This window comes from Fukomys damarensis, unplaced genomic scaffold, assembly GCF_012274545.1.
Source record: "Fukomys damarensis isolate Sample0158 unplaced genomic scaffold, DMR_v1.0_HiC HiC_scaffold_11, whole genome shotgun sequence".
Taxonomy (NCBI): Eukaryota; Metazoa; Chordata; class Mammalia; order Rodentia; family Bathyergidae; genus Fukomys; species Fukomys damarensis.
Window position 1 is genome coordinate 44429216 of NW_022900923.1, and position 17624 is coordinate 44446839.

Sequence of the window (17624 nt, forward strand, 5' to 3'; positions counted from 1 at the left end):
GCAAATGATAGGTGCAAAGCATACAAAGACCAATTTCAATCTCCTAACCAAATGAAGTTTCTTTGGCTCCATGGCCCCAAAGAAAATAAGGCTGCAAAGCCCCTGGAGCAGGAAGCCAGTGTAGCAAAGCCTTCTCCTGCTCCCTGTGAAATCACGTCTCGAGCGCTTGCTTATTTTCCAGCCTGAAGTGTTTCATCTTTGTTCATCCCTGTTGGCTGGGAAAATCGCTTGTGCAGTATGTTTGTGTTCCCCTCTTCCCACCCTCCCTGCGCCTGTCCTGCCTGAGCACTGTCCAAAAACAAATAGATGAATTAATTCAGACACCTCATTTGAAAGGAGGAATATGTCTGAGAAAGCATAGAGACTCAGAGGAACAGAAATACTGTATGAAAAGGTGCAGTTGTAGTAAGAGGCAGGGAACTGTCGAGGAGACAAAAAACAGGTTCTAAAACCTTTGGCTTTTTGTTAAAGTAAAAAGTCTGCACAACTTGCATGCATGAAATAGATCAAAGAACTGTTTTTGGTTTTGGGTTTTGTTTTGTTGCTGTAAGTCTACTTTTAAAGAACAAATTTATATGAAGTACTTATTACAGAGTCAATCAGTGTAAACAGTGAGGCGGTTGTTCATGAATTAAAAATATTGAAATCAAATTATGCATAGGACTTACAGTTTTGTGTCAGGTTATGTATCCAAGTTCTTTCTGGTTTTGATTTGGGTTTTTCACTATCAAAAAAAAAATCCTGAATCACACAGATGAGTTATTGTAATTATAGGACCACTTAAAAATTATTTAGAAGTTCATCTGGGTGTGATGACCCACTGAGGCTGAGGCTGAGGATTGCCATGAGTTTGAGGCCAGCCTGGCCTTTATAGTAGGTTCGGGACCAGCCCGTACTACATAGTGAGAGCCTGTCTCAAAAAACCAACCAGCCAACCAAACAAAGACAAATTTAAGATGTTTAAAAAAGAAAGATTTTTGTCCTGAAATCCAATCACTGACATTACCTAGCGACTTTTCTCATTCTCCTTCATAGATGTTAATTAGGTGAGCCCCAGCAATTGATAATGAAGTGAGGGTGTAGATTCTCAGGAGCCAGGCAGGGTCTGCCATGAGCCCAGCAGAGGCCCCTCAGCCTTCTGTGACGCAGTGAACTTGACTGCTCCCCTGCACGGCTTTATTCCAGGAAGCACACAGTGGCTTGGGTTAAAAAAGAAGCCTGCGCGGAACCCACCCATTGCTACTTCTCCAGTAGACTACGTTGGTCTCTAATGTGGGGGTCCGGGGCCGAGCTCTTCCTGCGGGGGTCACTCATTATTTGTATAGATGGTTTATTGTTGTTTTAATTGAAATATGATTTTTCTGCTATTGAGAGTTTCTGAAAATAGAGTTTAAAAGCTCACACTTAGTGAAACCGGCAATAGCTGTCCAACTTCGTGCTGTAAGGATGGGAATAAATACATATGGTAGAAGTACTTGTACCTTTAAATAAGTTCTTGGTAAAGTTTTTTGGTAATAAGGCATTCTCACTTTTGCTTCCTCCTTCTCTCCCTCCGTCCCTCCCTCCCTTCCTTCTTTCCTTTTTCTCTTTTTTGAACTGGATGATGTTGTGATAGGTCCCAGGACCTCAGGTATTCTAAGCCCTTGATCTACCACCAGCCCCCATGTACCCTGGTCATTAACCCCTATTTGTTCGCTTATCTTTTCTTTGGAGGGTACCTGGGGGTGTGTATGCCTTGCATCCTCTTCTGTAGCCTTGGGCTGAGTTTGCTTTCATGCTCCCCTGTGACCTGTGGCTTCCCTTCCTGAGCTAGTCTGGCTTAGCCTGGCTGTCCAGCCCTCTGATGACAGCTCCTTCATTTCCTGCACCACACTGGGGTGACACCAGTCTCTTAACCACAGAAACACCCAATGGCAAACAGTGTTCATCAAAGATAAACTTTCACACATTTGTGAGACTAAATTATAGCATCATTTTTGTGTGTGAAGCACAATAGAGACCTCCAACTCGTATTCTCCCCTTGAAAGCAGATGGAATCCAACTGTAAATATAAAGCCTTCTGAGATCTGTGCTTCTAGAAAAGTGTAGTGGCCTGGTACATTTCATGCTGACTGAGGATGTGGGTATCATTCCAAGAGAAACCACTTGGGGAAATGTAAATTAGATTTTTTTTAGAACATTATAACTAAAACTGATTTGGAATTAATTTGAAAGTTTCCTTGTAATAGAAACAGCAAATATCGTTGAGTAAATGTGCTTCAGTCTCTCACTATTTTAGATTTAAGATTGTTTCCTGTTTAGCTATATTTTTTCAGATGTTAAATACTTACAAGGAAATGAGTTGCACGTATGTTTCCCTCTTCGCTACTGTAGTTTTTAATTTTCAGAGGAATCTTAATTTCCCCACAGAGGTAATGGACATAATGTTGCCACCCTGATTGGCACATTAAGTGCTAGTAATTTTGTCCACAGAAGAAGTGCCATCTCTGTGATGCAGTGCAGGACTTGTGGGGACAAGGTTAGGACAATCTCATTTGGATTGTGATAGTTGTGGGCTTGAATCAGCTTCTTAGATTGGCAAGACAGCTAACTGATTTGCTGGTCTGAGTGTTCAGGAGCCCATGCAGGTGTGATGTGACTGTTTGTTAATGTCATTGCAGAACTAAAAAACTTGGTCAAGTTGAAGTTCCAGCTTTACAAGTCGCAGGTGCCTGGAACCCTTCAGTACTGGCCAGGACAGTGTGGGTCCAAGAACCAAGCCACTGTCAACTGCTTTGTGTGCATTGAGAGTCTGACTGGAGGGAGGCCAGGGAAGGGAAAGGTACAAGTTGGGGTTCTTCTCAGAGCACTCTCTTTGCACTTCTGTACTGGCTTTGAATCCCAGCACTGCCACCTTTTTGCTGTGTGACCTTAGAGGAAGGTGTTAAATGTTCCGGTGGTCCACCTTTCCTCATCTTTCCACAGCAGCCATCTGCTCGGACAGTTGTGGGTGTGCAAAGGCCCCGGCCGTGTGCCAAGCACACAGTGACGCTTGACAAATAGCACCATAATGATTCCTACTTTGTTTCTGTCTTTGAGAAATCAAAATTCCAGGCGCAGAACTTTCTGTTCCTAAAATTAGTACTGTGAACTGAGGTGATAATTCTTTCTGATCACCTTGCTTTCCTTTAAAATGAGAATCTGAGAGTTAGCACTCTGGCTCTTCTCAAGCCCTAAATGTTTTAGGAATATATGCAGTACTTCCAGGCATGGCTCATGATCTTAGTTACGTGAGATGTGAGACAGGTTCAGTCAGTGAAATCAAAATTCCTTAGATGGGTTCCATAGAACTGAACTTTTCAGAGCAGATGTCACCAAAGTTGCCTTCATTGAACCCTACAGTAGATAAGCTTTTGGGGATTTAGTGTCATGCTGCAGAGATTTTTGCCTGTGGATAAAAATCGTACCTTTTTTTTTCTAACCCAAGTGATAGGCCAAGTGACCCAATGGCTACAGAATGGACTTTAAGTCAGTTGGCCCAGACCTGTTCTAGTCAGACAGTGCTGAACTGTGCTTCTGGTACCTGTGACTCCTTACGTGCTTACAGACAAATTACAACCTCTGTCAGCTTCTGTTTTTAAATCAGTGAAAAGTCATCAATGATCGTTCCTTCATTACAGTGAAATGATGGTGCTTGAATGTGGCAGTACATTTAAAGTTTTCCCTGAGTTCCTAGGACATAGTACTTAACAGTAATCCTCTTCCTCTCATTTCCCTTTCCTTGTTCTTATTTTTTCCTGTTTTCTCCACTGAGTTTTTAGAAAAGAAAAATACGTAGTGATCAGGCTTTAGGAAAGATATCTTTATTTCTGGTTGTGCTTTGCTTGCTGTGATTTTGTGACATGAGCTCTAATTGCACATGTAGGCCCTGGTTGCTTACCAACATTGATTTTATTTTTCATGCTATTTCTTTACAGGAAAGATCAGAATGTTCTCTCTCCAGTCAACTGTTGGAATCTCCTCTTAAACCAGGTGAAACGGGAGAGCAGGGACCATACCACCCTGAGCGATATCTACCTGAATAATATAATTCCTCGATTTGTCCAAGTCAGCGAGGACTCGGGAAGACTCTTTAAAAAGGTATGTAGATATTGTTTTGGTAAAGCAGTGATACTGTCTTATAAATAGGAGAATAGGTGTCTTACTAGCTTTCTTGTCAGGCTTTTATGTGGCTGTTTTCTACTCATGTTCATAGAGAAGAGAATATCTGAATGGGCATTCCTTTCATCCTCTCTGAGCTGAATTAGTATCCCCCTTGGAAAGTAACCATTTGCAAGGTTCAACCCTAGGGCTGGCGCCATTGTTAATTATCTGCGTATCTCAATAACTATTTTGGTGTTTGTTCAAGTAATTTGCAAAGCTGTTGGGATTCAGGGAACTTGAGTATTATGTCATATTTTCTTCTAGTTCATTTAGCATATTCATGCATGTTTATGTTTTTAGTTAGATCTCTTTCCAGGTTTTCATCTTGGACAAGGTAGGTTTGTGAATTTGGTTATTCGTCTCATGCTGCATCTTTCCCACGAGTCCTTCAGGGTTTTCTGAAGCTCACCTCAATTGATTGAGCAATTTGATCAAAGAAAAACTAAAAATAGATTCAATAATCTTAAAGAATTCACCTTTTCTGTCGGTAGAACTAGCCTCTTAGAAATCAGAATCCTCTTGTGATGAACTCTTAGTGGAGCCATTTATTCATGAGGCCTGGCTACAAATGGTGGTAAAAGCACCAACCATTACACATATTAAACTAAGCCTGATACTCAGTCTCTGACATCCCCAAAACACTTTCCCGAAGATGAGTAAACTTCCCGTAAGTTGCAGGGAGAGAAAGAATTATATAGGGCTCTTCAGAATTCATTGGTTTCTAGTGATTGAATGTTTAGATTTGTGGCCGTGAGAGAAAAGACTCACAGGCAGGATCATCAACAGTGCATCTGCAAACTCTTGATCAGCTTTCTAGTCCTTATTGTAAGTTTTCTAGACTTCTCTAGGTTTGGAATTGGTACTCAATCTCTTCTGTTTCTACCAGTGTGAAAAAAGAACTGAGTTACAGCCCCTAGCTGTCCGTGGACTGACTCAGGAAGGGGTCTTCCCGGTGTCTCAGAGACAAGGTACCCAGGGTACAGTCATCCAGCAGAGTAGAGGAGAGAAAGATGGCTGCTGCCCTGCACTTAACTTAGGGATAAGGGTGCTTTACACCATCTCCATAGTTCCCAGCATCTGCTCTCATTTGCTTGTTACTAATTTGAATTCTTCTGCAACACTTGTGTGACTAAATGAAAACCTTTCGAGGCAAAATCTCAACAGTTATTGGTCACCACTTCAGCCTTTCTGTGTGACCTTGACAACCACTTAGATTATCTCAGCAGGAAAGGATGGGCTAGTAGTTTCTGCCTCCATTTTCTCTGTTTTGAGAAAACACTTTGGCTGGGGATGTTCACCTAGGTTGACTTTGCCTAATCTGTCAGCCTTCTTTGCTCCTACTCTCAGAGGCTTTGAGACTAGCGTCCAAGCTGGGGAAGTCTAGCTTCTCCAGATCACAGATGACTGTGGTGAAAGCCGCGAGCTTCCCAGGTGCTCAGCGCCATTTCCTTGGAGGCCTCCATGTGTGACACATGCGCGAGGCATGGGGCCTGTTACCTCCAGAAGGCAGGTCCCCTCCAGACAGTATTTCCGCCATGGTGTCAAGGCTGCCCTTCATTACTGGTGCCCTTTATGCTGGCGGTGTAAGGGAGATCTTACATAGGACTGTTTGTGTATTTTGTGGGACTTTTTATATATCTCATAGAGGAAAAGTGCACTCAACTTGGTGCATTTGCACAAAGTGAACCCACCAAGGAACAAAACATTTTACTACCTTAGAGGACCACCCCCATGTGCCCTTTTAGTCCCCCCCTTCTAGGCCTGTCAGGATAACCACTCTTCTGACTTTTCATGGAGGAAATTAGTATTGCTTCACCTCATATTTAAGTAGAATCATACGGTCCATACTCTCTGGAGTCTTGTTTCTCTCACTTGACATTACATTTGTGAGTTTTTCCATAGTTTGTACATTACAGGCTGTAGAACTTTCTCTTGATCTTTATGACTTTGTTTCAGTTAGATTATAGTTGATCAGACTGATGCAGAGGATTGCTGAGTGGCCTACAGAGTGAATAATCTCCTTCCCCTCCCTTGGGACCCCAGTGTACACAAAGAATTCTAAATAAACAGATTAATTCTGTTTCGGCTGGGTAAGGACCTCTCTGCTTTCTAGAAACAGGCAAAGAAACATTCTCCATACCCCAGTTTTTCAGTTTCTTTTGTTTAGAGTGTGTTGCACATGATAAATTAGAATCTCACTGGTTAGAATATACTGGTCGGATAAGCTGCCTTGGGATGCTCCTAGCTACCCTGTTGGTTTTTTTGTTGTTTGTTTTGCTTTGATTTGGTTTTTGGTTTTTTGAGACAGGGTCTCCCTATGTAGCCTAGGCTGGCCTCAAACTTCTGGGGATCCTCCTGCCTCAGCCTTCAGGTACTGGGATTACAGGTGTGCGCCCCTCCATCCAGCACCCTGTCAGTTATGTGAAGCTTCTTGGGGGCTTGCTTTGAATATCAAAGCAAAGGCCTTCCTCAGGTGGGCCTTTCTTTTGGGTCCAGCTCTGTTAGCTCTGAGCCCATGGCCACTGACTCCTTGGGGTGTCTCAGTTCCCTCAACTGTGATCCCCATGACACCTTCTAAGTACAGTCTGGGACAGTTCTGTGATCGCCAGCCACACTAGGGGCTTCTGCTAGGTGTTGTGTAAACTTTGTTAAATTTTGGTAAATAAATTGCAGTCCCAAGAGTGAGATGGGCTGTGGAGAGGGCTGATTTAAGTCATTGAAGACCAGGTTTCTTGAGGAATGAAGAGTCTCTCAGATCAGTAGCCATGAGATGCCAAACTGAGTCTAAATGTATAAAATAGGTATGTCTTTCTTTTCTTTTACTAGTAAATTTGGTCCTAGCAGCAAAAGGAAAATCCATTTCTTTGTAGACAAAAGCTTGAGAAAAGCTGGGTTTATTTCTTTCTTGACTATGGACAGCTGTGCTTTATGTTAATTTTCATCTACAAAATTCACTGGCACAGTTAATGATGACAATAAGCCAACATTTTCGAATATTTATGCATCAGGTATTGTATTAAGTACTTGATATACATTATCTCCTTTGATCCTTCCAATAATTCTGTAAGTTGGTTACTATCTTTATTTCTATTTTGGCGAAGGAGGGACCTGAGGTTGAAAGAGATTAGGCAGAAATGCTATACAGCTGGTGTTTTAAGTCGCATCCCCTGGCTCCCGCCCTCTCCGGTGTGCAGTGAGGAGGCTGTTCCAAGTTTTCTTACCCTTTTCCATTGAATCCACACATTTCACTGAGTTATAGAATTAACCTAACCTTTTCTTTTGATCCTGACCTCAGAAGCTGTGGAGGTGCTAGACGTCAACATTGGATTGTTCTCTTACCTGGTGCTGGGCCGCCAACTGGGAGTTGGCTTGAAACGGGCAGCATATTTTTCTCCCCAGGGCCAGAATCTCTAGTAAAAGGGAAACAAAGACTCATTAAATGTGAGAACTGGCCAAAAATCTGGATCAAAGCTAATTCAGCTAATTTGAGGATGGCAAGGTGGCTGCACAGTCGGCCCCTCTGTGCTGCTGAACTCCCTTCGGGGTTCTCCTGCTGGCCCTCTGGTTTGTGGTTATGCCTTCTGGGACATACTTCTCATTTTGCAGGAGACTGTGATGGAGATTCCTAAATATAACATCTGGAGAAAGTGGCCTCCTGGCCACAGCCTAGAGACAGACCCACTTTGTCTAGGAGTGCAGGGAAAATCAAGCCCATTGGGTGCTCCTAACATTTCCTTTCGTGTAATGAAAGAAAGCTCAGTCTGTTTGACCCTGTTGGAACCAAAGTTTGGGCAAATATTATTGCTGCCACCTTCATTTGTTTAATGTGGTGGCTTCAAAAACGGTGACCAAACACTGCCAAGTCTGACTGTTGTATCTGTGTAGGGTCTGTGAGAGGCATGTTCTAAAAGAATTCCACCAAAACAGAAATAATTTTCCCCAGTTGATCAGGTTAAAGTGGAAACTTGGGTGTGCTGCTTCCCACAGGCTAGAGAACGATTCTTTCCTCTCCTCCTCCTTTCACTTAGCTGGAATGCACTAAAAGTGGATCTGACTTTGCTTTTTCAGCTCATTGTTTTAGCACTTGACAGCTGCTCACAGTTGAGTTTGGAAGCCGGTCAGTTCAGACAGTCGGAGGCTCTCTGTCAGTTATATCCTTGTTTTTATAGTTCCCCAGTTCACTGTAGTCCTGCTTTACCTCAAGCACTGTAAGTTTCTCAGCAGAAACTCAGGTTGAATTAAGAGAGCAAGGTCAGGTTTCCCATAAACCAGTAGTGTCAATTTTGCCAGTTCACAGAAGTTACTTGGAGGGCCGGGGATTTAATTCAGTGGTTCTGCTGCCTTCCTTGCAAGCCCAAGGGCCTGAGTTCAAGCCCTGATACCAAAAAAACAAAAAAACAAAAGAAAGTTACTTGGAGAGTTTTTAAAATATCTTTGTGACCTTGAATAAAGATCTCTTAGGATATAAAAAGCATGGATTATAAAAGAAAAAAAAAGATAAATGAGACTGATGGGCTCACGTGAGGCAAGGGCCTACGTGCTGGCTCATGACACAGTAGAAGTGAGGCAGGGACCACAGGGAGTGCAAGTGCACGAGCCAGGCTCATCCTGTGATCCAAGCCCATATCAGATACCTAGACCACGCTCACGGTGATGGTTTTAATTCATTCACCCAGTCACCCCCAAAGGTCCCACCTCAATGCACTGTTTCATTGAGGGCTGGGTTTCCAACACTGAACTTTGGGGTCACATTCAAATATAGAATAAAGGACTCTTAGGACTCACTAATAATGTATAGTATGGTACAGATGTTTAAGAATAAGCAAAACATTTTAGTAAGGACATCAGTAGTAAAGATATGTAAATGGCCAGCCAGCTCATGAAAAAATACTGAATGTTATTAATTATCAGGGAGCTGTAAATCAAAACAATGAGAAAGACTTGGGAATCTAGCCCAGTGGCAGAGTGCTTGAATATCATGCATGAAGCCCTGAGTTCTATAACCAGCACCAGGAAAAAAAAAGTGAAAAACGAAAAAATAAGGTGATATACCACAAATTTGCTAGGTGGTTAAAATTACAGCTCCTGACAATACCAAGTGTTGACAAGGGAGGGCTAAATGTAGAGGCACACACCTATAGTGTCAGCTAACTACTCTTCTGGAGGTCGAGGCAGCAGAATCGAAAGTTCAAGGTCAGCCAACAATTTGCCAAGACACTGTCTAAAAATAAAACTTTAAGAGGCCCAGGGATATAGCATAGCACACCTTGGATTCAATCCCCAGTATTGCATGCACACGCGCACACACACGCACACACGCACACGCACACAATTGATGAGACTGTGAAACAAGACAACCAGTTTGGGAAATGGTTTGTCAGGGTTTTATAAAGTTAGATATATTCTTATCATCAGACCTAGCAGTTCCAGGTATTTCTAGGCATTTTCCCAAGAGAAATAAGAGCTTATATCTACACAAAGACCTGTACCTTGATATTTAGAACAGCTTTTGTGATAGGCTGAAAATGCTTGCCCCTCCCAAAAGGTGTCCATGCTTTAGTCCTTGAACCCTGAGTGTTACCTTTTCCTTGTGACACCGCAGGTTCTGGTGATGGAATGTTATGCCTGATTACCCAGATGGGCCTAACTACAGTCACAGTGCCCCTTTGAGACAGATTACAGATGAAAGAAAGGAAGGCCACTGGATAGGACCAGAGTTACAGAGAGGAAAAAAAAATGCTCTGCTGTTGGCATTGTGTGAAGAACAAGCCATGCAGCAGGTGTAGGTGCTAGAAAAGCAAGAACGCTCTTCCTCCAGCGCCTCCCTTGGTTTCAGACCAGGGAAATTATTTTTGGAGTTCTGACCTCTACACACATAAGAGAGCAAATACACGTTATTTTAAGCCACCAAGTGTACAGTAATTTGTTACAGCTGCCCTAGGAAGCTCGTACTTCCCTCATGATGGCCCAGAGACCCCTCAGCGGATGAAGGGAAGAACGAATCGTGGTGCATCCATATGCACCACTCAGCAACAAAAGATGGGCTGATAGATAACGATGTAAATGAGCTCAATGGAGCATTCCGAATGGGGCATAAACAAGTACATTCTGTATGTTTCCATTTATACAGAACTTCAGAAAAGATAAATTTTTAGTGACAGAAAGCAGATCAGTGTTTGCCTTGGACCCAGGGTGGGGATGAAGGGTTGACTGCAGAGGGAAGCACAGAAGGACACTGAACAGCTTATGAGAATGTTATGTAATCCTAAGGGTGGGTGTGTATTTGTCCAAACTTACCGTACGGTACACTTTATTTTTTGTATGTCTACATTTTATTCTCTGTAAATTATGCTTCAGGAAAGTTGATTTAAAAGATAATAAACATACTCATAACCAAGAACCCACCTCAGTACAGTTGAATCAGTCTCAGCAGTACGTCCCAGGGGTTGCTGCGTACAGCCAAGGTTGAGGACCATGCTGCTGATAACCTGGCTTTCCATGTCGGGGCAGGTGAGGGACATGGAGGATGTGTGCGCCATGCCTGCCCCTCCAGTACTGGAGCAGCTGGGCCAGTCTCTCTAGCAACCTGATGTGGTTCCTGCTTCATACCTGGAGGGGGACGAAAGGTAGATTTGGCTTCCTTCGCACTGAAAAAAGCGGGGAATACAAGAAGAGTGCTGAGGAAGGAATTAAGAGGCTCAATTAAGACTTCTTTCCAGGACCCTCAAATGTTAAACATTACACCATTGATAAATCAGTCACAGGAGACTTGCTATGACCAGTCAGATTTCCTTGGCACCAAGGAAATGGGGCTGGCAGTAAAAGAGGATAAAGGAGATTTTAGACTAAAGGCAGTGTCTGCTGCCTGTTTATTCCCTTTGGACTGGGATCAGATTTCCTCTGGAGCCTCTGAGTCCAGCTGCTTGGCATATGTGCAGAGAGCATGGGGCTGCTGTAAGGAGCCATGTTCTGTGGTGTCACTGTCACAAATAGGAAGAGAAAACCCGAACCACAGTGTCCATACATCTCCAGCAGGTACTGTCAAAGCCCTGTACATCTACAGGTTCCACATTGCGGATTCAAGCAAGTGCAGGTCAAAACTCCTGGGAAAAAAATTGCATCTGCATCCTGTACATATTTGGACTGTTTTCTCATCGTTATTCTCTAAACAACAAAGTATAACAACTATTTATGTAGCATTTATTTTGTATTAGGTAGTATAAGGAATCCAAAGATGATTTAAAGTATACAGGAGGATATGCAAAGCCTTTATGCAAATGGTGCCATTTCATGTACAGGACTTGAGTACCTTTGGGTTTGGTGTCCTCGGGGGTTCAGTAACAAGACCCCCATGGACACCAAGGCCAGACGGTACAGCATGGAGAAAGGTTTCCCAAAGGTTGTCCCTGTGTCCTGTACCCCTGAGAAAGGGTTTAACATGGAGATGCCTTTAGGAAGGAGTAGAGGAGCAGTTTACCTTTCCATGTCTCCCCACCTCCCCTACCAAACTCAGTGTCTCATTGATTGAATTTCCTCTGCATTGTAACACAGTGACCAGCAGCATTGTCCCGTGCTCTTTAGGCAGCTGTTCCAGTTGCCCAGTTTATTTTTGTGGTTGCAAAAATCTGTTCTGATTAATTGAGCTCTTTTCTCTCATATCTGATAAAGAGATCATCTTTGAAGAAAAGAATAGGATGTGCAGCTGAGCTTCTTTGAGTAGGGCATGGAAGACTGCCAGCTACTTCAAAGCTACCTCTACTGATAAAGGTGTCAGGTTTGCTGCCAAAGCCAACACAGGGGGCTCTGTAGCCCGTGCTGCTCCTGGTGTCTCTTTGGTTTCTATGACACGAGGTCAGAAGCAACCTATGCTTTCCCAGAGGCGTCTCTCTGGGTGGTCCAGGCTTTTTTAGGATTTAGGAAGCTGTGACTCAAAGGGGATATGTGCATCAAACATGCCTGCAGTCTTTTCCTTAGGTTTATGTGTTTACCTTTTTGGTGGCTTAGTTCTTAGGTACACAGCTGTCTTTTCTGAAAGAGCTCAAGACCCCAGGTTTAGAACATTCAGAGGTGTACTGTGCTGGCACACACCTGTAATCCCAGCACTCAGGAGGCCGAGGCAGGAAGAGCGTCAAGAGTTTGAGCCCAGCCTGGGCTGCATGGTGAGCTCAAGGCAAGCCTGAAGACCCTGTCTCAAAAAACAAACAAAGGAAAAGGTATAGGGGTAATTGTTTTTATAAACCAAAGGATGATTAAGAAAATCCAAAGAAGAGGAATGAGAAGAGATGTAGGGGAGGAGGAAGAAGAAGAAAGTTTCAGTGGACAGAAAACAGAAGGGTCCAAATGAAACCCTTGTACGTGAATACTACTCTGAATTAGAAGATCCACCCAGTCAGTAAGTGTGTGGTGAATATTGTAAACACAGCATTGGGCTAGTGCTTAAAAAGAGCTTAAAAATTAAACTGAGCAGTAAGATTTTCTCCTAGGAAGCTTAGGCTTTTTAATCCACTTAGATCTCCCCAAACTTTCTGTGGGATGATGATAAAACTCTTGTTACAAATGCCCGCTGTGTGCCAGGTGTGGCACATGCCTGTGATCCCGGCATTTGGAGACTGAGGCAGGCAGAGTGCCTTAAATTCGAGGCCAGTCTGGGGTACATAATGAGTTCAAGGCCAGCCTGAACTGCATAGTCAGCCCCTATCTCAAAAGTTAGGAACAGAAAACCAAATGCCTTCTATAAATACCACCCAGGGTAGTTGGCCCTAAATGTGTATTTGCTCTAGCCCCTTTAAATGTTTTGTAAGGTTTTTTTTTTATGGAAGTATTAAATACTTAACACATATTGTAAAGCGTGCAGTTTGCTGGATTTTTACAAACTGAAACAACTGTGTAACCAGCATCCAGAGAGAGTAAAAGAATGTCAGTGTCATAGGGGGACCCTGTGCACTCTTCCACTTTGCCCCTGCAGTGTAGCTACTTCTAATATAGAACAAGCATTTGCCTTTCAAATTTTTAAAAAATATAAATGGAATCTTAAACTAACTCTCAGCAATTTAAATGCCATTCTTTTGTCTCCTGGCTTTCAGTATTGCATTTTTCCTTATTTTTCACATCTACTTCCATATCACTTATACATATTAGACGTTGTATATGGTATAGAGAACATAGATGTGTTCACCTTCTCGTGAAGAGTGTTAGGTTTGTTTTATTTTGTTTTCTAGTAAGCAGCTGCTGGTTGATCACTTTGAACTTGGAGGAGATTGGTTTTCTGCTTTGCTACAATGAGTGTATTTTGGCTTTACCTTTAGTCTGGGACATCCTCTGCATGCTGGCGGGGAGGTGGGTTTGACAGGGTCTCACTATGTAGCCCAGGCTGGCCTCAAACTCTTAGTGATCCTCCTGCCTCAGCCTTTCAAGTGCTGGGATTATAGGTGTGTGCCACCTATACTCTACACATGTAAAGCTTGGCTTCTGGGGCTTCCCTGGAAAGCCGGACGTGTTTATAACCCCTGTAATGTGGCAGACTTGTAGCTCCACATTTGGTCTCCCTGCAGTGGTAGAACCTGTGGTGGCCAACTGTCCCAGCTTGCCTGGAGCTGGCAGGGTTCCTACATCTTGAAACTTCTGACTTTATCCATTTATGTGTTGGTGGCATTTGGGTAGTTTCTAGTTGGAGGCAGTTATGAATCGTGCCCCTATGAACCCTATAGTGAAAGATTATTTTTCTTTCTAATGTACAGTTGAAAAACTAAAATCTCAACTCTTTTGTCAGACTAGGAAGTAGAGGTGACATGTTTGAACTCCTGTGTTCTTTCCATGACTGCATCCCACCATCTTTGGTTTCAGGATTTACAGATGATATCTTTAGAAAGTAATTGTTGCCTCCTTCTTTGTTGCCTGGTTGTTGGATCTGATTGCAATCTGGACTTAAGGGGAAGTGAGTTCAAAACCTGCTTCTCGCTGAGTCTCTCCCCTCCATTCCTTTTCTGTCTCCCTTCCTCTCCTTTTCTTCTCCTTCTCCACTTTCTATTTTTCTTCCTCCTGTCTTTCTGTCCTTATGAACGACCTTTTAAATTTCTGTATTACATGTGCATTGTAGAAAATTAGTACAGAAAACATGCCGGATGTAGTGGCACCTGCCTGTGACTCAGCACTTGGGAGGCTGAGGCAGAAAACTCTGTACAGAGTGAAATCAGGTGTTGTGACAGCTCCATTCTTGCTCTTGTGGTTAGGATTGCTTTGGCTCATCTGGGTCTTTTGTGTTGCCTTACGAATTTTAGGATTGTGTTTTCTAGTTTTGTGAAGAATGCCATTAGTGTTTTGATGGGAATTGCATTGAATCTGTAGATAGCTTTCAGCATTAGCCATTTTTCCATCTTCTGATATTTTCAATTTCTTCAGCGTTCTATGAAAAAACAAAACAAAAACATTTTCTTTTATTGGCAATATTGGGAATTGAACCACGGCCTTCTCACTGAGCTTTATTTTGAGACAGGGTCTCTCTGAATCACTAAATTGTCCAGGCTGGGTTTGAACTTGTGATCCTCCTGCCTCTGCCTCCTAGAGTACTGGGATTATAGGTGTGCACTGCCACATTTCACTGGTGTTCTAAAATTTTTGTTGCAAAGGTCTTTAGCTCCTTGGTTAGATTGATCTCTATGTATTTTATTTTATATGATGCTATTGTGAATGAAATCGTTTTCCTGATTTCTTTCTCAGCCAGTCCTTTATTGGTATGTAGTGAAGCTATTGATTTTTTTTAATGTTGATTTTATATCCTGCTACTTTGTTGAATTCATTTATCAGCTCTAATAGTCTTTTGGGTCTTCTAAGTATAGGATCATATCGCCTGCAAATAAGGATAATTTGACTTCTTCCTTTCCTATTTGTATCCATTTTACTTTATTCTCTTGCTAAATCAGTGTAGCTAAAACTTCAAGAACTGTATTGAGTAAGAGTGATGAGAGTAGACATCTTTGGCTTGTTCCCGAAGGTTATGCATTTTTTATGTAAAATGCATAGTATAGGTAACGTCATGTACTTCCTGTCACTTCATGTCGGGAAATAGCTAACACCTAGTTAACCACCATAGTCAGGCTGACATTGACCCCCGCCCATACAGTGATGAGAACCTGAATCCTTCACTTTGTAGTAACATCTAAAATTGGTAAAAGCTGATTGTAAGATCTTACACTTGGTGCTGTCATACAGATGTTGGGCGGCAATTTAGTTGTTCATCCTGATAAGTTACACATCTGTTGGTAATTCTAGGTGAGTTACTTTTACCATCCCTGTAACACTTGTGCTTGAGTACAAGATGACTCTCTGAGGAGATAAGAGGGCACCGTGCCAATAGACAGTGGCTTCTAAAAACTCATTGCTGATAGGAAAAACTACACCGACGGTGTACAGGCTGAGCGGTGCCATTTTTATTATAATATTCAAAGCAGTAATAATAATAATAACTATAACAACAATTCTGACACATAGTAAACAAGTCCTGAGTGTGCCCAGGGGCTGTGCCAGTGCTTTCCAGGCGTGAGGCTGTTCGGTCCAGCAGCCCTCTAGGATGAGCACCGATCCCATTTTCCTGGTGGATGAGAACGTGGGCGGGGGCTTCAGCAGTTTTCTCCGGGTCCTCCAGCTGCTGGGACAAGTGGGACCCAAGCCACGGCCCCCCCTTTCCATCACCGTCTCTGCGGCCCGGATGTGGACAGGCAGCCGGGTGTTAGCCGCGGAGCCCGTAATCGTGCACGGAAGTGATGGCCGCGCCTTCCGTAGCCCGGCTGTTCGATGCCTGCGTCAGGCCAGTGTCGCCACCATGCTCGTCTCATTGTGCTCCTCGCCCAGTGTGTTAGAGGGAGGCGGCACCTCTGATCTCAGGCTCCCTGCTTGCAGGACTGACTTCTGAGTCTCCCGTTTACCTTTGCCATGAGAGTTGCCCTTCGAACTCCTTGCCTGTCTAAACGTGATTTTTATTTAAAAACAAACAAATTTTATTTAGAAAACAAGCAAATTTTTCTTCTTTTGAGATAGCATTTTCAGTTTTTCCATTTTCATCTTCCTTGCCTACCATACTGGACTTTTCCCGATCTCTTCAGTTTTTCTACCAGATCCTCCTTTCCTTTTTTTAAATTAAGGCCATGGGGTTGTTTTTGCTTTTCTTTTTCTTCTTTTCCCTGTGTTCCACAAATCATTTGGGTCTATATTCAGCTTTTCTGAGCATTTATTCAAAGTGAAACTGTCAGTTTTTTATTAATTTTAATTGTCTGCACTAATTTTGGCTTTGAAAGACCAGAGGAACCTAGGAGCGTCCTCTTTCCTGATCTCCAGGCTCCCAGAATCGTCCTCGTGGTAAATTAAGCAGACACAGAGGAGGCCTGGGGATAGGACTGAGTAGTAACATTTTCCTTTCATTTTGAAGGAGATTAAACCCCCATTGCTCGTTATGACCACACGGCATCCTGTCTTCTGGCTATCCCAGAAGACATCCCTTATGTTCTTCGGCCATGTTGCTTTGCGTCTCCACCGGACCACATTCTCACACATCCGGAGACGATTGGAAGTCACCTTGCTGTCTTCGTGGGAGTCACTTGCTTCTAGGGCGTATGGGAAGCCTGTGCTTTCGCTCGGAAATACCCAGTTCCATTTAATATAAGGCAAGGAAAGAAGTCCCCCACCTTCTTCCCTTTGTCTTCCTCTTTTATCGTCCTCATTGTCTTTGAGCTTAGCTGGGAAACCAGATCGCAAAGCTATGCCTGAGCCTGGGCCCTGGCTGGCTCCACACAGTTCTTTCACCATGTGCGATGTCAGTTTCTTCATCTTTACGTTGAAGTCAATCGCTCATGTCCTTACTCTTCCCTCCTGGAGTGTTGTAGTAATTGCTAAAACCTGGAAAGAAGTCACTCTGCAGAAGGATGTTACGGCCAGATGGTACTGGGTTGTGTTCCTGTGGAAGAGTGTACAGTTTGTACCTTCTCCCAGCTGGGGTGGTCTTTAAGCTAATCTTTTCTAGCAGCGTGTTATCATACAGGATAGAAAGGAAATACAGAAGACAAACTGGGAGATCCATTCTCTAGCTTTAATTATCTCTTCTCCAGAGCCAAGATAATCCAAGCCTTCTGCCCACATAAGCATCACTTCCTTTCCTGCTTTGCCTGTTCCCATGACCTTGTTTTCCTTTTGATGTTCATTTTTGAGGGTGGAGAGTAGAAAAAAGCATTCTTTTTGTTACTCTCAGAGTCAGTGGCCTTTCTGGGCCTCGGCGTTCTCAGGCAAGGAAAATCGCGTAGCCTACCTGACCCTTCTTCTCAGGGCCTCTTAAAACAACAGCAGGCTTTTTGGGGGCCAGGGATTTAGCTCAGCGATTGGGTGGCCTGCCTTGCAAGCGCAAGGACCTGAGTTCAGTCCCGGTACCAAAAAAAAAAAAAAAAAAAAAAAAACAA

At 43.2% G+C, this 17624-nt stretch overlaps 1 protein-coding gene across 4 annotated transcripts in view; it reads left to right on the forward strand.

Moving 5' to 3' along the window:
* Srgap2 (SLIT-ROBO Rho GTPase activating protein 2) overlaps nt 1-17624 on the forward strand; it is a 225780-nt gene that overhangs the window by 115221 nt on the left and 92935 nt on the right. For all 4 annotated transcript variants that reach the window (XM_010613090.1, XM_010613092.1, XM_010613091.1 and 1 more), the window contains exon 3: nt 3957-4119. In XM_010613090.1, coding sequence (XP_010611392.1) covers nt 3957-4119 — 163 coding nt within the window. The remainder of the gene's footprint in view (nt 1-3956; nt 4120-17624) is intronic.